Source organism: Hoplias malabaricus, unplaced genomic scaffold (genome assembly GCF_029633855.1).
Source record: "Hoplias malabaricus isolate fHopMal1 unplaced genomic scaffold, fHopMal1.hap1 H_2, whole genome shotgun sequence".
NCBI classification, from domain to species: Eukaryota; Metazoa; Chordata; class Actinopteri; order Characiformes; family Erythrinidae; genus Hoplias; species Hoplias malabaricus.
Window position 1 is genome coordinate 273,568 of NW_027101325.1, and position 25,805 is coordinate 299,372.

At 37.3% G+C, this 25,805-nt stretch overlaps 1 protein-coding gene across 1 annotated transcript in view; it reads right to left on the reverse strand.

The window, feature by feature from the left end:
* The window catches only part of LOC136686040 (insulin-like growth factor 2 mRNA-binding protein 1), a 41,861-nt gene that overhangs the window by 14,533 nt on the left and 1,523 nt on the right, over positions 1–25,805 (reverse strand). The window contains exon 2 of the mRNA XM_066659516.1: positions 25,412–25,472. Within this exon, the coding sequence (XP_066515613.1) occupies positions 25,412–25,472 (61 nt within the window). The remainder of the gene's footprint in view (positions 1–25,411; positions 25,473–25,805) is intronic.

Genomic DNA, 25,805 nt, shown 5'->3' on the forward strand with positions numbered 1-25,805 from the left:
AAATGTGTACTTTACGTTTAGGGAATTGTATTATCTTAAATTCCCCAAAACACATCTCCAAAATTTTATGCACAAGTATTATTTTTCACAATAGATTACTGAAAAATTTGTAAAAATGTATAATTGATATTGATGATACTTAAAAACCCAGTTACCATATGAATGTTTGACTAAAACTAAAAGTTTGCTCAGTTTAACTGTATTTAGTGCAGTGAAGAATGTGAAATATCCATGACATTCTTCTGTTGTTTTATAGTCATTTTTACTTTTATTTTGGCCTGGTCCAACTGGTCAAATCTGACATAAACACCATGTAATATCCATCACCCATAAGCATTACAATAACTGCAAATATTTTTGACCACCAAACCTATATGCCACGTGTAGGCAACGCACAAGCTCATACTGGAAGAAATGCTTGTGTGTGCACATCTTATGATCATGCCACAAGTTCTGACAGCCTTTTCTTTCACCTTAAGAGCAAAAAAAAAAAAAGCGGGAAAAAAAACCTATGTATTGTCATTGCAAAGAACATTTGATTCCTCCACATGCATTGCAGGCGTGCACATTTTTTCCATGTTACAAGTCACATCCCGTTCATCTGTGCATGCATGAACACACCCACTCTCAACATATATAAAATGTGGCTCGCCTATACACTTTCACATACATACACAATGAATACACACACACACACACACACAAAGCAGGTGCATCTCCAAGCAGCCGTTACAGCGGCCGGCTCCCCTGGAGGCCCCTCTGTTGCTGAACATGCAAGCGAGCTCCCGCATGGCCTGGTGCATGATGGGCCGGTCTCAGCTGCTCTGGAGGACTCAGCAGTCTCCCCCCCACCCCCCCCTTCAGAGCCACAGACAATGAGACACATTCCATCGTTCATAATTATAAACACACTTTCAAATGCTACCACTGTGCAAAGCACAAACACACCCACACAGTTCAACACATGGGCAATTTCTGTATTACAATGATTCATTTCATATTGAGCTTTTATTTATCTATATAACAAAAAGGCATTACAGTTTTAGTATATATATATATATATATATATATATATATATATATATATATATATATAAAAAACCATTGCAGTATTACGAGGATTGCGCAATGACATACATATAGGTATTTGTTTCTAAAAAATGTTTAGGTGTGGCTGAGCTATTCTAATAAAATAAAATTCTATTCTCTATTCTGCAATGTGGTTTCTAGTACAAAATTATAGTAGATCTTCTAAATGTCCAAGTTATAGCTTCAGCAGTACAACTAATAATGGCCTCAGTCGCCACATCGGTGCATTACCAAATCTAACCAAATTTAAGACGAGTGATGATACACAAACTCTTCTATTCTGTTATAAAAGTACAATGTTAAAATCAAAGTTATAAATTAAATTTTGTACTCTTACAGCCCTTAATCACTAATCAAAAACTAACATGCCAGTCACAATGCACTAATATATTGTGATACACTAGCATCATTTAGGAAACTATATTTTCTAATTTTACATCTACATCATCCTTATAACCACCACGAGAACAAAAAACTATAACCACAGAACCACTGCAGTACAAACAACGTAGCCAAATATAAGAAATACACCTACAGCACATCTGAATTTGCCAAACCGACAAGTCTCAAAGTCAGCACGTCAACCCTGACGCTCCTTCACAAACAAACACTGAGCATTTGAACTCCCGGCCCGTATACAAAGAATGTGTGCAAATGCTTCACACTTCAAAACAACACAAACACACGCCTACACAACTGACACTACAGGGCCATGGCCACATTGTTCTTAACAATGACTAAAATTTTCATGCCAGAATTGGCTAGGATTTTAGTGTTTTGGTAAAAAAAAAAAAAAAAAAAAAAAAACCCTGCAAACAGAAGACAACATTTTTCCCTTGAAGCACTCAAAAGGATTCCTAAATGTATTTCCAAAAATGGAAACTGCACAGCTGTTGGAGCTCAAACTGGTGTAATGTATGGTGTTATGCTTTACAAGTGTAAGGTGCAACCATACAGCCAAATGTAGTTCAGTTTAATAGACAGCAGCAAACTTTTTTTTTTAACAAGTATTTCACGTTAGCGCAAAACATGAGGATGAGCTTGTGAGGCTCATTTTCACACCACTCTCATTCAACTTCACACGTCCTTCAGATTTTCTCTACTTTTTTTTTTTAAAGAAAGAATATTTTCCCGGATAAATTGGGAAAAGTATTAAGCACTAAATCCTCGGACACCAAAGCAAATAGCAGGAGGCAAAAGGTCTGTGCACACTTCCAGGTCAAGGAATTCATCAACAACAGTTCAGAACTGAAATTTGGCCTAGAGTCTTCATCATTTAAATTTATTAATATATAATATTATTTATATATTACATTTACTCACTACTTTTCAACACATCTAACAGAAAAATGGGCTAAGCCATGCCATATTTCTTTTAACAACTTATGTATTACCTAGACTGGAATATTAACTGACTTATTTGTAAAGTGATGTAACATGTTTTGCAAGCCTGTAGTGACAATTTATATACTTATTATGGGTATAGATTGTCATTTGTAGACATAATTAGAACAGTTTTTGGAACCAGTGAGATATACTCATATGACTAAAATAGAGTTGATTGAAAGAAAGAAAAAAAAAAAAAAAACCCACAACAGCAATTCAAACATTTTAGATCTCATTGTAGACTTCAGGGTAGGCCTTTAGGGCTGGGATGATATGAACAATACTTATGAAGCATAAAGTACTCATTATGCATAATTAAAAAAAGATAAACATTAACGGGATTAATATAATTTAAATTTAGGGTACTACATTCATGAATGTCTTAAAGACGTAGCTTTCATATCCATTTCAATGCCTTACAAAACGTAGGGCCCCTTCTTACAACATACACACTAACATAGGCTACATGTGACAAATTCCAGCTTATTATATAGATGAAGCCTGTGGCGGGGGTAAAAGGTCAAACAAAAAAAAAACTTGGTGCACAGGATGTATCCTAGTCAGGAAACACAGAGTATAATCAACCTTCATCTTGCCACTTCCTGTCGGCAGTTTCTGATTCAGCCAATCAGCAGCAAAGTTGAAAGGGCAATTGCAGGAGGCAGTAACTAAAAAAGGTGAAGAGAATAGGGAGCTGGGACCAAAAGAAAATGGGTTCCATCTCTTACCTTACACACACAAATATTACCCTCTTTGAATGTAACCTATGTAAACTAAGAACGCAAGTCCTGCTCCATATCCAGTTCATAACGGCTGGTCAATAAGAAAAAGTCACAATAACAATATTAAGCATGAATCTCTCCTGAGAGAATAGTGACAATTGTTTAGCCCTACTGACAGACCAGTAAAAACAGCTCAGTCAGAGGGCCCCTTTATGCCGATTTCTAACCAGCCATGTCTACCAGTTAGAAAGCATTTATCAACAATGTACACCCATAACAGATGTCAGTTCTCCTAGTCTTGTAACGCCTTCAGGTGTTTAACTCTCAGTTATTTCCTAAACAAAATGCAGACAACATTAACCTAACTAAGCTAACACTGTTAGCTAACCACTGTTATTAACACTAAGTGCCTAATACTAGGCCCTTATATCACAAAAACAGATTTCTCATTCCAAAAATGTGTGTGTAAGAATTAATTAAATAAAAGTTAAAATGAGCAGAAAATTATACATTTTAATTTAATCAGTTTGTTAATTAGTAAATGTGCTTGTCAAGCAATGGGACCTCCATGAGACAACTGTGATCTAAATTTTACTTTAATAAATTAATTATAAATTTTTTCATACCACAACGAGTAGGTCAGTAAAAATGTTTACTAAAAACTAAAATTAATGTAAAGTGAATTGAGATTGAAAAATACGTTTTATAACCAGGCCAAAATGGGGGGGGGGGAACACTGATTTCATAACTGTTTCAAAGCCTAAGGAAAAGGTAACATAAATGAAAAATTAATCGCTTTAAAAAGATTAATTAACACACTATGAGAGATGTTTTTGGACGGATCACCAGGTCAGAGGATCAGAACCATTAACTGATTTTGCCATTCTCGCTGACATACCTTAAGACAAACATATACCTAGCTGAGTGTAACAGGCAAGCAAGCTTCTCCAGTTCATACTGGAAATGGCGGGCGAAGGGGGCAGGGTGGGGAGGAAGGGGGTGGTCCTTCACAGCCTTGTATCCTTTTCCCAGTCTCTTCTTAACAGGAGTCCATGAAGAGAAATTCTAAGCTGATTATGGTCTAGGCGGAGAAGGCCAGAATATTCAGAGGTTCTTCGAGTGAATGAAAACATTCCCCTGAAGAGCCTAGTTAAGCAACTGGACCACACACACCATAATGACGGTGGACGGAGTTTGTCAAACGTCGCTTTAAGAGCACTAACGTGGGATGTGCTGATTTGTTTTTGCACCCCAGCGAAGTTATATAGACAGAGATTAGCACACTGTTACCTTTATGTCAAAACTAATAAACATTTTTAACTCATGGACTAATAGACATGGTAAAAAATGGCATGATGAAATTTGGTTACAAAATGGATAGTACCTTAGCTAAGATTTCTTAGTCTGTAATGCTTAAAATATATAGTTCTTTATTAATCACGTATAACAGTGCCGAATGGCAACTCTCTGCATTTGCAGTACCTGAGAAGGCAACCATCCCCCACTCTTTTTTCTTCTCTTTACCCCACCCCACTAAGAGGTCAAAGGCTACTCCAGAAGCTCGGTATTCAAGGCATGCTGATGCAACATTAACTCTAACGCCTGAAGGAGGATAGAAGGTGTGGCACGTCACAGTAGGTAACTTGCATTGATGCAATTATGCTTAACGAGGAAAAATAAATATTCGGCCGTGTAGACACTAGTATAAAATCTGCACTAGCTACTTGTTGCCAAATATTCATGACAGATAATATCAAAGCCATAGCTTAAACTGTGGTCTAATATATGTCTGCTGAGGTTTTGAAGGGACAGTTAATTGCCCCCTAAAGATAAAAGGTTATTCCATACAATGCAAGGAAGAGGAAACCATCTGATAGTAGTTCACTCTTGTTTGTGCAGGCATGTCAGAGATTAAAGAAAATAAGCAAATTCATGCTAGATATCTGTTCAAGAACCACAGCAGAAAACTTAAAGACTCACAGCTTTCTTTTTGTTTTTGGCTGTGATAGATGTAGCTGTTGAAATTTGGGAAAGCTGTAAATAATTTCAAGCTGTCTCAGGGTACAACATGGCAGCTACTCCAAGCTTAGCTAGAGAGACTGATACTGCTTAACATCATCGGGTGAGCTACAAAGCTATTGGGAAATTAGGGCTAGATCTAAAATCATGACAGCAGCCAAAACTAATTAAGTTATATGAAGGTACATAAGAGATGCTAGCTGCAACAGCTTTTGCCAATACATGTACAAACATGCAAAAAGAGAAAGGAGGGGATACTCATCATTATGCTTTCCTGCAGGACAGAAAGATATGCAAAGGGGGAAAAAAAAAAAAAAAAAAAGACACATACCCTAGAGCACAAAGATCATGAATCCTCCAAATCCTTCAAGTCGTATGGGAAAGAATGGGAAGTTGGTGTGGTGCTAAATTGATCCAGGACAAAATTTAGACCATCAGTGATGAAAAGCTGCTACTCAGATATGGGGTACATTTTTAATGGAAACTATACAGGCACTAGCAAGCATAAAAATCTGAGTAAATATTTCATGGTCAGTGGAAAAGTGCAAAAGTTACTGGATGTTGTGACTAGCAGAGGAACGATATCACTTGACTGTATTAACACTGAACTAATATCAAAGAAATTTGCATTACTGAACAGAAATTACAGCTAGCAGAGTCTGGGTCTAGCAGAGAAGTAACTGCTGTTAAAAGTGTCAAATTCAATTGCTGTATATATATGTGTAGTACATGACTTTATCAACTACACAAGTGGGTCAGTGTCCCCCTGAAAGAATTATTCATTCAAAAATACCTTTGAAAGGATGAGCCTCTCCACTACACTCTCTACAACAGCTGGTCTAGGATATGACCAGGTCCAATGACTCATATCCCATGCTGAATCCAGACTGGGCATTAGGGTACAATCTCAATTTCAAATCTTTCATGTAGTGAAAAGATGCAGCAAAATGATAATGTCCTCAATTCAATCAAAGAAATACCCATTCATTCATTATCTGTAACCGCTTATCCAGTTCAGGGTTGGGGTGGGTGAGGAGCCTTACTGAAATTACTGGGTGGAAGGTAGGAACACACCCTGGAGAGGACGCCGGTCCTTCACAGGGCGACACACTCACAAATGGACAACTATAACCTATGGACAACTTGCCAATCCACATACAAACGTGTTTTTTGACTATGGAAGAAAACCGGTGCACCCGGAGGAAACCCACACGGACAAGGGGAGAACACGCCAAACTCCTGACAGAATGGACTGGTATGGGACTTGAATCCACAACCTCCAGGTCCCTGGAGCTGTGCGACTGCGATACTACCTGCTACGTCACTGTGCAACGCAATGCGAGATAGAAACTAACTCTTTACAAAATTCATATACACATTTTAATTAAATATGCTGAAACATACCAAGAATATATTAATGAATGTTGGAAAATTCAATTAAACAGGATAAAAAATGTAATGCAATTACATTAAAGAGCAAGCATTTGTACACACACACATCCCAATACAGATGTGCATTTGTGCATCCTGTATGGTTTTGGCTTTTAGGGGCCACATGCTTTTGACTGCCACCAAATCACAATATGCATGGAGAAACATGCTCAGCTGAGGAATGCTTCTGCACTGGCAACCAGTGGGGGTGGGAAAAAAAGAGACTAAGGTCCTTTACTGCATTATCATGTGAAAAAACTCCTCCCTCTTTCTCTTTTGTCTTCAGAGCTGAGGAATTTGGCATGGTATGGTAGAGAGGGAGAGAGAGAGAGAGAGAGAGAGAGAGAGAGAGAGAGAGAGAGAGAGAGAGAGATGTCCAATACATCTACTAATAGTTTAGTCCTGAGTGTTGATTCCAGCCCTCCAACCTTGCATCTCGACCTATGACCCTGGATGGGGAAACGTTCTGGTGGGCTGAAAGAGCCACAGAGCAAACCAGAATAGAGGGGGTTGGGGTTATGGGCAAACAATTGAACTTTTAAAAGGGGACACAATTTATACTGGGTTACAGCTGCCATGTTCTAAGAGGAGTTCTAAGCTTTTTAGACGTAAAATTGGCCAATGGTTAGTTTCATGCTGAATCCAGTATTAAGCAGGAGACCTAAAAATGTGATATTTAACTATACTCAAACAAGAAACAGGATCTTAACAGGACAAAACTGGGTAAAAAACAGAAATAAGATAAACATCTTCATAACTACTATCTGTAAACTCTCCTACGGTGGTGCCCACACACACATTTTAGTTTAGGAAAATACCCTGTAGATGAAAAAGCCCGATATGTCACACCGCTCTTTGTTGATTTATTTGTAGATGTATCTATTGCATTAGAAACCTAATGTTGCTCGTAGGAAGCTTAATATCTATATGTATTTACATGAGCCTTCACAGTGGTTGTGGTATCACATTTATCTCACTGTAGGGGAATCCCTGTAACTAATGCAGGGAAAAAACACAAAAGGGGCCCAAATTATCAGTCCGGAATTCTGTCAGATTATTAACACTGCACTACAAAATGTTACATAATATGACACATGATTGTTTTCGGGGAAAATGTCCGTTTATTGGGTTAAACAACAGCGCGAAGAGGGCTTTTTTGGTATTAAGTAAAACAATGCGCTGTACGTTGATGGTTTTGGGTCTGTTGGCCGCTCTGAGGTGTTTGGTGAACGAAGAGAGGAAGGGGCCGTGTTTGTGGAGAAGCCGCGGGCGTGTTCCGGTTCCTAGTCTCGGTGTTCTGGTGGATTGGGAAGCGATGGCCATTAGAAAACAACAACTTCTGGAATCCTTTTACTGATGGAAAAGGGGGACGTGCCCTCTGTTTGGGTCAAAGTTCATGCTGCGCTCCGCCGTGAGAGGCACACTGTGAGAAGATGGAAGCTGCGATAGCCTCCATTTTGTGAGCGGAGAGAGAGAGAGTGACTAACAGGAGTCAACAGAGCAGTTCTTCAAAATGGGGTTCAGTTTACTTGCTGGAGCCTAACGAAGAGCCACACATTCATACGTTCTACTTTTAAAAACAAGTCTAGAACAGAAAGCGGACTGGACTCTGTAGATACAGCTCCAAAAATGGCGAAAAGACGGCTCCTGTGTCACTCAAACATCAGCCTATATTCGCCTTATTTTAATGTTGGCTTTGTTCTGAAGTCGGCCGCATGTAACGTTAAATAAATGTAGTTAACTCTAAGCCAACAAGCATGTAATAAATCTGAATAAAACAATACCATCTGCTCCCCTCGCCCCGCTGCGCCATTTCGACAGAAAACGTGGCGCGAGAAGTAACATGGCCCTCTACTCTCGCACGCGCAGCACAACTGCCCAAATTCGGGCCAACGCATATATATCAACAAGAAACGAATCCTGTAACAGAACCGGTTTAAACACGGTCTTTCATCTTACAACATTTTCCGCCATACCAGTCATTTATCTACGTGACTTCCTTTTAAAAAAATAATAAAAACCACACGCAAACGTTCAGGTGCGGGCAAATTAAATAAATATATAAATATTAGATTCGTAGCATACTATATACACACACACGTATACTCACGCACATTTAAATCTTCATGAATACAAGAAAAATTGCACAGGGTCACACATTGTTAATTATTATTATTATTTTGTTTTGCAACGATAATTCCTAATCATCAGGATTTCAACATTGTTTGAGAGAATTTGAATTACATCTGTGCACCCTTCGCAGGATACGACACGCCACACCCATCTACAGACGTCCTCTATAACATTCTTGCCTTTGTTTCATTAAATGTGTAAAATGCATCTTCCCCACTTCTCTCCCTCACAGGAGTTTCGCTTGGCCTAAAAAGCTTTTTATTACTGTTCCAAAAACCCACTGAAACGCCTTAATGTTAAAGTGGTGTGCGTCACAATGGTGACGTTTATTAGCCTCACACGAGTGTGGAATATTGTAGCTCCCGACTGCACGTTTAAAAACGATCAAATACAATATAGTCTTTCCACGCATTCGCCCCATAGTTGCGCTTTGTGGTTCACGTGAAACATATTGCGCTTCCACTGCAGAGCGGCAGCCTTCCTCTCAGATGGAAGTGATAGAAACTGATTGTATGTTATTCTCCACTCTACATTTAGGATATGTACATGTATCTCTACACATATACAGCTGGATTTACTGGTTCAGAGCAAGACTCCTGTGTAGGGTAAGTCTCAGCCACGTGAGCAAGCATGGGCAGCCATCTTTTGCCAACGCCCAATTATCACAATGAATCACGGTCACATGTGCGAGCGTGGAATGTTATAGTATAGGCACAAACAGCATGAAGACTTTAGATTACATTCATTTGGGTGTTCACGTGCTATATCGAGCCGTTAGACTTGTATTTCACTATTTCGGTTCTCAGATCCTGGTATAGAGGCATATTAAAAAGGTTCTTTAAGAGGTTCTTTCTCATAAGAGGTGCTAGAACAATGAATACTAAGACCTTCTGAACGCCTAGGTCATTGTCTAGGTGCATGATGGTTCTCTATGATTCAAAACGTGGCATATATGGTTCTTTAAAGATCAATTAGCAAAAGGGATTCACTCTTGTTATGAGTGCTAGAAGACCCTCGTTTTATGCAGAACCTTTTTTTTGGGCTAAGTGTGGGTGAAACAGCTGTCCAATGGTTCAAAACAAATATTATCCTTGTTATGAGCCTATAAACTGCAATACATCTCCAGTGCCCCTTCTTGTTGATTAAAAAATATCGGCAGAATCCAACAAAGGAGTATTATGCTTTCTTCAAATAAACAAAGCGTGAACGGAGGAAAACGTTCTCTCTCTCTCTCTCTCCCTCCCTCCCTCCCCTCTCTCTCTCTCCCCAACCTGCCTTCATTCATAAAGTCTCCGCGCTGCTCGCGAGTACTACAACAGCGTGAAAGAGGCGGCGCGCGTGCACCCGGCGCCGCCCACCCGCGGGAAGCGGAGGGGCTTCGATACAAAAAGCAGCTGAGACACGCGCGGCACAGCACAACGGAGCCGACACACAGTCTAAGAATAATAATAATAATAAATAAACCAAATTAAACGATTGCGGTGAATCCTCCAGGAGTGGAATCAACTTCAAGCCCCGACTCTCACGTGCTCTGCTTTTCAAGCGACTCTCACTGACAACACGAGCTGCGCAGTGCGTTTTCAGAAGCACTACTGAAATGAATGAAACCTTTTCTGCGTTACACCCTATCGACTGTAATGCCTTGTTCGAACAGGGTAAAAATAAACGGCCCTTGATTAACATAACATTAGCGCGTACACGGGTGGAAACTAGCAGAGAACGTTATGTTGCAGCTAGCAGCTAATCCACTGCTCCAGCCTACCATAAACGTAAAGATAAATAGACCCAAAGTGCACCTGAGCGTGGCTTAAAGCAGACCTGACAGTCACAACGAAAAGTGGCCAAAGCAGCACACTGTTCCATACAGAGTTTAATACAGAAATGTGACCAGACAAAGAGTTATGTGAATGGGTCTAAAGAACATGATGTAAAAAGTAATTTAAACGACTTTAAAAATAAAAATTGACTTATACAAGCACTAAACACCTTCAACTATTTTTTACAATCAGATAACTTTATGGATCCTCAGATCTGAGAATCAGATGGTGGTTTTGGAAATAAAAAGGAGAGGTGGAAGACAAAAAAAAAATGTATAATTCTGGATCACAGAAGAGACTCTAATTTATTCTAAGGGAATGTCCTAAATATAGCTTTAAAAAAAAAAGAAAAAAGAAACACACACAGAAAAGCTTGCATACCAAGCAAATTAAACCCACAGGATGAATAATTTAGCCATTCATAACACTGAGGGAAATGCCACACTGAGCAATGCTAATCACAGAAATACAACCAAGTAATTCATCTTGAATTCACCTTTCAATTGTCCACATCAGAAGCAAACAATTTAAGGTTCTTTCTTTTAAATATTTATTTCAACTTTTTATCATTTCTAACAGAGGGATTCCACAGAAAGGGATATAAAATGGTTTTAAAAGGAAGGACAAAATCTTTTGAGTATTTGCACTGTTAAAATATCAACATCCTGTTTTGTACAAATTAAAAGACTCTCAAACTTTTCAACAAACAATAAGTGGTAATAATAGACTTACAAAAACTTGTATGATGTTAGATTATCTACTTCACTGAAGAAAGATGTGGAATTAACCCTTTGAAAATAAGGATGTTTAGCAAGTAACTGCAATAAGGATAACCTTTTACGTAGATCTCGAATATTACGAATTTTTATGTTTTAGGAAGAAGGGTGGGTAGATTTTTTAAAATTTTATTTTAATAACTGGGACCGTTCAATTATGCATTTCACAGGTGAAATAGTAATAAACAAAAAACAATTAAACAAAATATTTATTTTGTTTAGAGTTTTTCTGTCTAATGTAGGTCATATCCTCCGAATAAAATTAGTAATTGAATTAAGCAGATTTTCTCTCCAATACATTAATTCAGATAAAAATCATGGACAGCTACCCCTTTAATAAATGTTAATGGGGAAAATCATTTACACATAACGTTCAAATTTAACTGTTACAAACACAATTCCTCTGCATTTGCCGATAGTACATCTCTGAAATTTCATGTCAAGTACAATTCTTCCACAGAGAATCTTAAGGGAAGCAAAACTGAGCCACAATTTCTTCCTTGACAAAAACACAAGGGGGGTTTCTTCCTACCATGAGTGACGTAAGCCCCTGACTTTCTTTTGAATCAGTGAACCCCACAGACCTATAGAATGGCCAGAAAGTGGGCTCTTCATTACTATGTGCAGCTGACTGCTGGGGATAGCCACCCACCCTCCTCTCTTCTGCTCAGAACTCTTTCTACCCCTCTCTTTCTCTCAGTAGATCCACTTTCTATTTTTTTTCCCCATGTTAAAGCTCATTGGCCCGTCTGGTGATGTATCTACTTTGAATGTTTTGGTCCAGTTTTTTTTTTTTTTTTTTTTTGCTGTTGGTGGTAACAATTTCCCTCATTATTATCATTAGGCAAAGTTTTTTGTGCTTTGAACTTAACAAAGATTCAAGAACCTTGGTCCTGATGAGAACAATTAAGTACAATATTAAAACGGGAAAAAACAACAACATTCTCTTTGTTCTTTGATTGAAGTAAAGTGATTTCTGACCACATCTAAAGAATCGTTTATTTTATTTTTGGTTACACTACTCTGCACAAAATGGAGGAGAAAATAAAGTGATATTATCCAATAACATTTTGGTTTTCCTTAGTATTAAGCTGAGTGTTTTCATTATGAGTTTTACTCAAAAACATTTCAGAGTTTGAAAAGGAAAAAAAGTGATTGCATTTCCAATTTGCGCTGATTTCTTCGTGATTAAAGAGTAAATATGAAAAGTAGAGTTGAAAACAAAAGTACAGTTTCTTTGTGGATTTTATAAGTTTGTGTGATAATGCTGTTTTTAACAATAAACCTCACCTAGAGGAGTGTGCTGTCATTATTTAACGGTCAACAAGCAACCCATAGTTCATTGGCAAATACAAATTCTCTTTATTAATCTATTTTTTAATTAACAGAAATGGAAGGCAAAAAAGGTACAAATCCAGCATCAACACTGCTAAACACCAACTGTGCTAAACAAACAGTATTTCTATTCTAAGCCAAAAAAAGTTATAGCTTCTCTACAGCAACAAAATACCCAACAATAGAACAAATGCTGTCAGATGATCCTTCTTAAACCAGTCTGCAGAGCGGAATTATTCCAGAATAAGGGCATTAAATTCATGTGCATGGACCCTGCTGATCGGGGCCTATAACTTCGCCTCACGCCGTGCCTATGTGAGAGGAACTTATGACTCCATATAGGTTTGGAATAGGAGGAGGGAGTGTTTTGGCAGGGGCTGAGGTTTGCCAGCCCCTCCCCCTCCCTGTGCCTTTAGCATGAGCGAGCATGTGTCGAGAAGGAGGACATAGCATGATCACACCAGCACATGCCTGTTTGGAAACCATGTGACCTACAGGCTCCATTTTAACTGATAGGGGCTGAGCAGGAGGGAGCTGCATGGGTGTAAGGGGAAGGCAAAGGAAGGAGAAGAATAGCAGAAGGAAGAGAACTATCTTGACTGCTTTCTGTCGGTTTTACACGGTCCTATATGGTCATATAAGAAGATCCTCTGGTTGTATATGGTCGTATGCAAACGTAAGAAGGAACTGTGGTCAAATGACAAGTCTTGCTGATTAACTTATGAAAATAACATAACCTCTATAAGGCATGAGCTATTTTTCAGCATAGTCTTTAAGCTATAAATTTAATTAAATATTTATTTCCTTTTAAATTAGCTCATGTTAAAGATATTAGGAAAAAATATTAAACCAATATCAAATATAATGTGTATTAAAGGTTTGCCATGTTTTTCTCCCAAATATGTTACATTCACCACAGAAACTGTATCCATTAAAATATTCAGAAGTGTGCTTGCTCTTTGTAGAAGTGTAGTACATATTTGCACTTAGAAAACCAACAAAACAAGTCATTTAAACAGGAGTGCCCATAAATTGCATACAGTTACACACACATTTGTATTTAACCCCGGTGTGAGGAACAATCTGACATCACTAAAAATATGGACTGTAGTGGAGCATGAAAATAAAGCTCACAAATTTCAATCAAACCTGTGAAAATAATATATATATTTATTTTTTTAATTATTTAACATTTATTAATATTTATACTGACACTGTTTGATAAACTCCACACACCACATTCCATTATAGGGACATTCTGAAGACATTTAAAGCGGCATTTCATGCCAAAGCCATCATTTAACGTATTCATATCAGCACAGTACAGAAGAGTTTAAACTTGGTCAATAACTGCAGTAAAACCTTACTAATTAATACTGACTGGAAAGCTATTTCAAAATAAGAGTGTCCATATATCAATGCTGTGCAAAGTCTTGATAATTGGAGTAAATTATATTTAAAACAGCTAGGTCTAAACAGAGTACTAAATCTAGAGACACACAAATGTAAATGAAGGCCATTTCCACATTAGTCCAGTGGATATCTAGCACATATACACAGCTTAATTACATAAACATCTTGTAAAGCTGCATTAAGTTCAAGTGATTGAAAGAATAACTTTGAGAATAAATAAATAAAAAATAAAAAAGTATAGATCAGCCAGGTTTTCTATCAAAGCATTGCAAGTAAACAATTTAGTAAAGACCACTTTTAAAACTTTGTAGCATAACATTCTCAATCATTTAATAAATCATTGCCATTAAACTGTCTTTTTTTAGGACAGTTTAGGACTATTTTTTAGGACTATTTAGAATCTTAATATCTGAAACAATCTCTTGCAAAGAGAGGTAAACATGGTAGGCAAATAATATTTGAACTATGCACTGCGTAGTTGTGTAATGTTTGAATCTTTATAGCTGCTGTGAAATGTTGAATATATTTGCTACATAATTAAACGGAGTCAAGAACAGTCAAGAATTTCACAAACGTCATTTCCTGACAAGTTGGGGCCCATTCTAAAATGCAATAAAATGTGAAATCTTTAATTTGTAAATTCACTTGAAACTTTAACAGACAATAGGACATAAAAGAAAAATTAGTGTTTTCAATGTGAGATATAAAGGGAGTATCTACGACTGCTGTTGTCTCCGGTTTATTTAGGTTTAGAAACAGCAAAATTAAGTCAATATTATCCACCTGTCGAACAGGTATAGAGCAATATCCTCATCTCGGTTTGTGTTTGAGGTTTCTCAGTAGTCTAAAAAACTCCAAATGCCTTTTCACTGCCATGAGCAGAGAGAAAGATTAGCACATGGGGCTTCATAAACAAATTTGAGCAAACAAACAGGTGATGAATCATCCTCAGAATTTTATAAAAAGTGTTATATGATTGGACACAAACACATTTAGAAATTTATGCCTACAACACACTCAAAGAAAGCTGTGACCAAGCCATTTTTACCACGTGGTCACAATTCCTTATAACTGCATTTTATAATCATTCAGAAATATTTATTTTTGCAGTTTTGCTTTGGATTTTTTACCCATTGTTGATTTTTAAAAAATTGCTCAGCATCAATTTCCATGTGTTTTTAATTCCAATTATACCACTTTGTGGTTACTGTTATCAGATTCTCCTTTCCATAACGCACCATACATTTTCAATAGGAGACAGACCAGCCGGTCTACGTCTATGAAGCCACACTTTTATAACTCATGCCGAATGAGGCCTGGCATTGTGCTGAAACAGACATGGAGTTTGAGGGAAAAAGTATTTATCTTGACAACAGCATACGTTTCTCCAAAATAACAATATAAGCCTCTGTATCAATGGTGCCCTCATATCTGTAGAACAACCAAGCCATGGGCACTGATGCACCTCATGCCATCAAAGATACTGGCATTTGCTCTTTTTGTTGGTAACAGTTTCTACGTATGTTGAAAAAAAAAAATCTTTCAGACTGTTTTTCCTTAAAAACAAGTTGAACATGGGTTTGAACATTAACTCGTTTCCACTGTCTTTCAGTCTATCTCCAATGACTTTGGACCCAGAGAACTCCCAAAGAGTCATTGTTTTTGCACAAAATTAATATACAGCTTCCATTTTTGTATGGTACAGTTTCAGATTGCATTTCTTAATGCAGCAGCAAACTGCAAAGTGACAATGATTGTCCAAAGTACTCCTGAGCCCATGTGGCTATGTCCATCACAGTGGCATGACGGTTCCTCAAATGATACCACTTGATGGCTCCATGGCCACACGTATTCAGCAGCTGTTTCTACCCTTGGCCTTTATGCACCAAAGATTTTCCCTGACTTTCTCAATCTTTTCAAGTATATATTAGATTGTAGATGGTGAGAGACTCAAATCATTTGTGGACTTGCATTTAATAAGATTATAATCGAAATGTTGATGAGCCTCAACCTACCTTTTTTTTTTCTACAAACGTGTTTTGTACAAATCTGCATAGCTTTTTCAACAATTGAGAAAACAAGTCAGAACTAATCTATCTAATTCTTTAACCCAAGTTAACATTACACTTTAGAAAAAACAAAATAAACATTTATTTTATTCACCTATCCAGTTTATTCAGATATATTTTTGATTGGATGAGATCAGAAAAACAAAGCCTTAATTCTAAACTGAAATATTTTCAGTGCTATAACCTGCCCTTTCATGAACATTTTATTCCTGAGTGTAAAAGTGACATGCCACGTCTACACCTTGCATTAGGAGCAATATTCTGTATTTCAGTTCAAAATTGGATCACTCTACAATGCATATGTACCTGTCAATTCAATATCTTGTCTCAGGCTAAATATTTAATTGGCAGTTGTTTCAAACAGATGACACCGTATTCATTAAATTATGTTCACAGTATAACAAGGCATGATTGTCTTTGGGTTGTGAGCACAGCTACCTCTCTGATTTTGGCTATTAAAAAAAAAAAGTGTGGGTGTGTGGGGGAGGGTTAATAAACCTCTTAAAATTCTATTATATTAGTCTTTGTATTTATAGGTAATCGTTGGTTCTAAGTGACTTTTCACAAGTCAAATTTGTCTAAAAATTCAGTAACAGGATCCAACTGGAAAAACAAACTAGTTTAATGTCAACTTGCATTTGGTGGCTCTTCCAGCTGCTAAATCTGAATGCAAATTATACCTGCACAGAAGCCTAGCTTCTTTCTCAGTTTTACTTAATGCAGTTGTGGTCCAAGATGGCTAAAGCTGCCAAACAACACAAAATAAGCCATACACATTCCCATATCAGAATATTTATGGCATACTCATTAATGACTACAAAAAAAATATATATATATATTAGTTTACTATTAATATGATATTGCTTGTATGAAATACCAGGCATGATCTTAAACTGTATGCATTATACGTAATGCAGTTGTAAAATCAGTGATTGTGTTATGCAGTTCCAGCTTAAACAGATGCATTTAAACTTTTAAATAAAAGTGCAAAGGAATGAGGTAAAGAGTTACAGACTTGACAAAAGCAATGTGTGTCCCAAGAAAGAAGAAATGTGACAGAAAAGTCATGTCAACAGTCTCGATTCCAGGCGTCATGTGCAGCAAAAAACAGCTGAGGCTTGTTCAAATCAATCTGTTTTTGAAAGTCTTCAAGAACATAATAGCATCATAAGCACAAGCAAACTTTTGCTACACTGGCTTTAAATGAGAAATACAACTTTTCAATCAGAACATGCCACAAACTTAAACTGTGATGTATAGTTATTATTTTTAAGAATTTGGTGTTCTTTGGCTGAAATTGCCTAGCTTTTACACTCAAAATAATCAGCTGCCGCCCATACGTTTGCAGAGCATCAGAAAGCTCTTGAAACACTTGGCAACCAAGTTCAACTTTCATTTATTTGACATGTAATTTGAATTCATTAAATCAGTTATGCAAACCAGCATCATTTCATTCTTTCACATGCCACTTGATTCTGTATTTGCTTTTCTTTTTTATAACAATTTCTCTTTTTACAATCATTCTAATATATGGTCAGTTAAAAATGATTGGCTTTATATATATGATATATAAAAAGAAAACGCTGAGATACATGGGAATGAAAGAAAGACAAACTGGTAAATGAGAGCTCTCTGCTAATACGGATGAGTTTCCAGAAGAAAAAGGTGCCAATGCGTTAGTGTAGCAAAGAACCACTAACAACTAGATAGCAATGGCTTCATATTGTCTGTACAAAATATACTCAACCTTAGATGCAATATTAGAAACTAGTTCATCTGGTAATTAAGTGACAAATAGACCATCTGGATAAATACAAGAGAGAATAGCTCTAATTCTTTGAATCCAAAGTCATTCACACAAGCATCATGTCAAAGTATTACTGCAGAATTCATCATAATTCTACAGAATTATTGTCATTCAATCTTTATTACAGCTTTCAAAATTGATTTCACGGACAAAGCTTTAATCAGCAGGGTTGGACGTTAAATGTACAATCAGAATTCTTGATGACAATGAATGTAAAAACCTTTTAGACTAGTTTAAACAGCAAACGCCATGAAAACCCAGAGAGTTAGTTATCCTAGACTATGCAAAAATAACTTCAGCACTCTAAGTGGCCATGTTACTACCTATAAAATTAGAGATTAGGAAGATTTTAAATACGTTTAAAACCCACTGCACTCCAAGTTAAAAACAAAATATTTGTACATTTCTTCTCAGCCAAGAAAGATAATTCATGTATGATTTTTAAATTATTTAAAATCATACACTTCCATTATATACTTTTGAGGTATTTCATTTACACACACTTTCCTATTGAATGAGTGGCTCACCCTAAGCCTGATTGGTTTGCCATGTTGCCTCTCTCAGGCAGAAGGGTGTCTTTCCAAACAGTTCCGTTTACTTTTTACATATAAAATGCACTGGACTATTCAGATCATTTAACAAATCAGAATTGTTTTTTAGGGAGAAAAAAAAAACACGGTTTTGCCATCTCAGAACTGCAATCTTTGGCTACTTCCTTTCACCGTCATCCTTTCTTTCGTTTAAGCACACTGAACCTCCCTCTGGCTCCCAGTTTAAAAAATACAGGGCAAAAATGTAAAGAATTTTAGGTTCAAGGGGCACCTCCTTCCCTACCCCCTCCTTCACAAGTGTTTATGGTGGCCATACCTTCAGAGAAGCTAGTTCACCAGAAACACAAAGAGAACCACAGGGGGTTGGGGGAAGATGGTGAGGCCCATACATCAGAGGGGTAAACCACCATGAATTTTACCCCCCCCTTTCATGGAATCACCCCCACCAGTCAACTCCTTCCTCTGCAGCTAAACATACGTATTTACACCTGAATTACAGTAAATAATCTGTGTAACAAAAGCAGCAGCAACCACAAATCCACACCATTAAATTTCCATGTGCTCTAAAAAAATAATAATAATAATAATAATAATTATATATATATATATACATAACTTTTTCAAAGTTCTATAAGGTCCTCTGACTTAATAATATTTAAAATAGGGGGATTCCCATTTTTAATTTTCAGACAAAAGGTAAAACATTCAACAAATTAATTCAGATTTATCTTAAATCCTATGAAGAAAGACTCTTAGGTAAAATATCCTTAATTTCAAGGCAGTGGGGGTACATTAGATTACTGAGTGTTTATAGTGGTCAGAGAGCTTACGGAACCCTCTTTTTTGTGCCAGGTTTCTGTCCATGCACATTACTTCCTGCTCCACTGTAGGGAAAGACTATGCCATGAACCATGTGACCAGCTATAAGCCAATAATACGTCACCAACAAGCACAATTTAAAAGCCTGTTTCCTGGCAATTTTACCTTTGAGTTTATTGTATATTTCATAAAGACTACAAACAATTCACTAAGACGTTTATTTGTAATTTATTTAATTAATTTATTTAACGTTTTAGGGACAAATACAAAGCTACATTACCCACCCCCCTACCATCTGTCTGACGTTTCTTTCCATGCTCTTCTTCATGATAAACCCCTCTGGACATGTCAGAGCCATAGTGCGCTTCACCAAGTTGATGCTTACTCCAGTAGGTTTAGTAGTGATGCTGCATTTTTTTTTTTTTTATTATTTTGCCTGCGATAGCCACCCTGGACTTGCAACAAGCTCAGGCCTCATCCTTATCACATCTACTCTTCTACTTTATTGCTTTTTGGGTTGAATAGGATATGAAGCACAGCACTTAAGCACAGATGTTCACATTTTCAGTGTTTGTGTGTTGTTTTGGAATTTAAGTATTACGTACTTATAGCGTAATCCACAGATGTAGTAAAGCTGACAGTCTTATTATCCTTCTCATCACTGGATACTTGATGTGTGCATTGGAACCAGCGAGCTATTGTTCTGGAGCTCACGAGCAAACAAACACTGCAATATTTGAGCCACGCAATTTACTTCATTTATATATGGTTTATTTTAATTGGAGTTCCAGGAAGGGATCATACAATTTACAATCTCTCTTTTTTCAAGCAATGAATTAAGGTCCACTTTTGGTTCCTTTAAAATCTTCCTTTAAATGGGTGTTTTTTTTAAAATAGCCATAAAAATACATTGAAAAAATAAAGAGCCCATAGATACGATAAAATCACATTTACCTAGAACTCTATCAGAATTGGTTTAGGAATATAAATTATTATTGCTCATAATAATAATCATTTATTAAAGTGTATGTTATTGGTTACTGGCTGCACACAGTTGTGGATAGTTACAACCAGCTTAAAACACACATGCACACACACACACAACAGGACAGATGGTTGAGAATGGGAGAGAGGGAAAGAAGGCACATTGGTAAGGGGTTAAAAAAGGGAGGAGTGTTCTTAAAGAGACAGCAGCAGATTTATTTCAACCCTGCCGTCCTGTCAGTGGCCACACAAATGTGGACAAGACATGGTTCCCTCATCCTACTCCAGTCCATTTCCTTATCCACACCGAAAGCTACACAGCTCATTTTAAGACAATCCACAATGGCAGAAAAGGGAAGCCCTTGAGGAAGTGTCACTGTACAACGCCCCTGCAATCCCTGTGTCTCCTCCCTCTTTTCTTCTCTCCGCTATTCTCCCTCTCCTGATCAGGCAAGCCCACTGAGAGTCGCACTGGTCATATGACCCAGCTGAACGAACGCCTACATGTACATTCTGCTAGCCTGGCAGAAAAGTCGCATATATCTGGAGTACAATCAAATGCAGGAGATGCATGTCTATTGTGTGTGGGAGAGTGTGTGTGCATGCTTGTGTCACAGCCAGCTCGGCTAAGAAAAATAGACTGAGACAGAACAGAAGAAATTATTAAAATATAAAAGAAATAGTCTGTTAGTGTGTGTGTGTGTATGTGTGTGTGTGAGAGAGAGAGAGAGAGAGAAACAGAGATAGAGACAGAGAGGTGGCCTTTGATGCAACATTGTCAACGGCTTCTCAGAATCTGCACACAGGTGTTCCTGGCTCCTGATTGGTCGCACCCCCTTCAAGCTGGAACCCCTCCCTCTGCCTTCTGTAGTACTACGATTACAAGTGGAGATGGTGGAGGAAAAGGGTGAGGGAGAGAGAGAGAGAGCGAGAGCCAGAGCCAGAGCGAAAGAGAGGAGGAGGAGGAGGAGGAGAGCGAGCTGTGTGCAGGCAACTGTTGTAGCTTAAGACTCATTGCATACATTCCCTGCACATTTCTCACTCCAAATAATTCACAGCCAATGTCTCACCTTGTTTGACCACATGCATCTGCTTACTAAGAAACAGTAATAGCTCAGTTTTGTCATGGATTTTTTTAATGGACTTAAATTAAATGACAGTTGCACTCTTCAAAAAAGCTCCACTGGAAGAGAATTGTTCTCCCATTTACAAAAACACTTTTCCCTCCCCTAAATACAGATGACAGAGACATCACCCAAACTCCATCCCTAAAAAGCACCTACTACACATGCTGTCCATTGTAAATGACAATCTATTACTTTGCAACAAATGCCTAAAGACAAGTCACTCATAATGGAAGGCTGGGAACAAAATGGCCACAATTACAGAATAGCTTTACAAAACAAACAATTACTGTAATGAATGCAATCAGTGGCAGGGGAGCATGGCTCCCCTTTTGCTTAATGTTCAGTAAAAACAAACCCTACCACCACCACACAAGCAACCACCATTACACCTTCATTTTACTGACCTGCACATTCTACATCACAGTATAACAATGTCTGAAGTACACGAAACAGCATACTTTCAAAAGGTGGGTCACATTCATATAAATATGGTCAACTTAATATTTTATGTTTTGGTTATATCCTTGTCCAGGGATGCAGCAAAGTGTGTGAAACACTCTTAGAGCATTTGAATGGTGAATTTAACAGGTACAGCAGGTGATAGTAACACATTGCAAATGTAGGTCATACTTTTGTTCACTGCTCATAACATGGTTAGCCAAATCATTTCATGATACTACAAATAGAATTAATCTCTGCAGATCACTGATCACTTAAGTTGTGGGGGGAAAAAGCCCTGATGAGATCAACACGTACATTATTTTTGTTTCTGCTTATATTTTATAATGTTTTAAACTCGTAAATATTTACCTGTACGTTTAAATTTGTTGAAATGTACTAACTGCAAATTCAGAAAATTCTGACACTAGTTAGAGCATTTTTTTCAAGGAGTTTTTTCAACAAACATAGAAAAAGAATTGACCGATTGTTAATTGAAATGCAAAAAACAAACAAACTGTGTATAGGAAGTTTTTCCTGTATACATCAGGAGTTTTTTTTCCTGTTTATATTTATCACAGACAATATATACTCAGATGTGTAGGTTACACATATGTAAACATAAGTTTATTCATTTATCATTATATTAAAATTACACTGTATTCTAAGTATTTCGAGAAACACAGTAAAGGACACAGTACTAAGGATATGGTAGTGCTAACAGGACAGTGGTGTTGGCAATGGTAGGGGGTTTAGTATCTATTGTTAGACTTTTTAACACCTTATTCTCAATATGTGATATGGAAATTCCTTTTGTCTTTATTTTCTCAAGATTAAAAACTTCCAAAGGCAGCTCAAAAAAGACACCATAAATAGCCCGTTCATACAAATGAAACATTTCCTCTCCAGACGTGTGTAGCAGGCCTGCTATTTATTCATACACTACGTGCACATTCTATTATGCGTTAACATGCTCACTATTTCGTCAAACACACAGTTAAAGATCGTTTTTTCTCAAGAGTACCAGGCAAAACATCTTGTTACACACAGACAAGCGCAGCGAATGCGGATTTTCTCTTTTTCAACAATGGCTACACTTAAAAAGAAACCATTTCTCATTCCACTTATGAACACTTACATAAGAACCCACGTTACTATACAGAAGGAGTGTGCACAATAGGAAAGCACTGTGCCTATGGCCTCCACCCCTTCACACACTGAACTATGTTAACTTTACACAGATTTTTTTTTTTCTTGAGGCATTTGTCCAGACTACTTAAAAAGCGAGCGAGAAAAGTTCGTTTTTGCAGGTAGGTTTTGTTTTAGGATTACGTCCACACTTGGGTGAAAATCCATGACCAAAACCTACGTGGATTTAAATTTTACCATTACTAATAAATCTTAAATAGTTTAAATATAGAAGTTATGTAAATGTAGGTGAATTCGAACTATACGCCACTCCCCAAGCGTCTAGAAAATTCGAAGAAGCGTGATAAATTAAGCTTGATTCACACAGTCTGTGAATTACGCTACAACAAATACCACAACTCTTATTGTGTATTTTCACAAGCCTTACAAGTCGAATTTCAAATGAAAGTAATGAAACGACCGTTATTGTCAGTGGTGAACGACGTTATATTTCAAAATAAGGGCCTCATTTAAAGGAATATGAATAAACACCCTTGTCTCGGTACGTTTTTACCTGTATTGGATACACTATATCATACTACGGCAATTACTCTCGCTATAATGACTAATCCTTCTACTCATATTGCTGTTTTTAGTGCTTCTGTTAAGTATAATTTAAATCTGATCCACTGATATTTTAATTTTCAGGACCCAACATGTACATCACTACTTGCAAACTGAGCCTTCGCCAGTGGGCTGCGTTGTACGCCATTTTCTCAATTGCTGACGTTGGATTACTCCTTACAGTGATGGCGACCACGTGTCATTTCAATATGTAACATAACGTTTGTTCTCAATGAAAATATTCACATTTTTACATCTAGGGTACAATGAGAAAAACCACGTACGCCCTACTAGACACACACTGCTCAAAGTAAGCACTGTCCCTTTAATGACTGTAAAAGGGAAAACGTTTACAAATTTGTGGAAACGTAAAAACGTTTCCTCGGTCGTGGATTATAAACAATGAATGCACACCGTTTCTCCCGAGAACAGAGGCAAACTTGCAACCATTTGATTCCAAATGTCACGGTCTGAAAATATAATTAATTAATTAAATAAGAGTTTAGGGCCCAAGCACAGTAACGTGACCAAACGGGTAGTAGACGTTAGAACAGGCTTATTCGCTCAATTGCAGTCATGGGGCTTGCTTTTATGACCTCACATTTGTCCCCCGCCATCAGAACATGCACTTTTAAGAGTTTAACTTTGTGAAATTCTGGATTTTGCACAGATAGACGAGCCCTCGATTAAATATCATTACGAAACTGTCTACGTCTTTGTGTTCGTGTGTTAAGTGAATCGATCTTTTCTTCAATGGCTATGCAAATTTTCTAACGTGTCGAGAATGTGGTGAGAAAAGGTGGGTAGGGTGGAGAGGGTTTTTTCCCCCCCTTAAGACGAGCTATTGGAATATTAAATCGCTTTCTCACCCGAATTCAGGCAAAAACAAAGACCAAAGCAGTACAGAATTAAAACAAGTATCACATTTCAGCAAACACTGAAGGTAAGGATTCAAAATCGCCACAAATCAATTCATACTGTTACTGTTAAACCCTTTACCAGCAAAACCAAAGGCGCGTGTGTAAAAACCAGCACATACTGAACAACAGCGTTTTATATATTTAGCTATTTCAAGATTTCAACGACAGTTAAGCATGAATTTAAACGTTAAAACAACACGTAACACGAATTTTAGGGGGGGAAACGTGGTGCTCTCCATACTGAAGAAAAGGTGGCGTGGAAGAAACACCTTGTTCAATGTAAATTTACGTCATTATTTTAATAGCTGCCCTTTAAAAACAAATGACTTTTCGTAACAGATAACTGGTTCATAGATCTTTCATACACAACAGCTTACTGTTTATGGCTCATTCAACAAAAGAGCCATCGAGGCCTAGGCCTTTACTTTAGGCCAGGCCTTGCCTTCGTGTATGAAACAAGTCATTGAAGTAATGACACTGTATCCACCATTGGACTATTCCATGTTTAGCAAAAAAAATAATTAACTATCAGAATACACCACACGTAGCAGAAACATACTGTAAAATCACGTGATGCATGCTATAAATCGCAGGCCTTTTGTTTATGGACATTCACGATCAGACAACGTAGTCTTTAAAACAACTAATTAAAACGAAAAACAGCGAGTTTTGAAGCAAAGTTAAGGGCAGAAATTCGCAAGCTAAAATCCAGCAGTGCCACAATGTCGACACTCAGCGAGGTGCTAGAAGAATGGGGCAAAGCATATCTTTAACAGGGCTATGTACAAACAGTTGGCAAAGTATTTAGGAGAAAGCTAAATACCTTTGTTTCTTAGGGACAGAGTGTTCGACCTCAATTCGTTTGCCGTGAAGTTCCACTTTACCTAAAAAGAAAGGAAAAAAAATGTTTTTGTTTTTTTTCTCCAAAATGAGGCCATTGATTCCATTCATTGGCCCCAGTTTGAACAGTGTAGGATTTCCAGCTAACACTAATATGCAAGCTAACTTAAACATGAGATTTTAAATACTACTGTATGGGCAATGTCTTAATTTAGTATGAATGGATTATATATTTTTTTAAATATTGTAATAAATAATTTGATACACGCGTGGCTCTGACGTGCTCAAGAAATGTATACAGTGAAAGTATTTTTAGACCCTTGTGCAAGTACCTACATTTAAACCTGCAACATTCTTGTAGCACTTTTCAAGGTTCA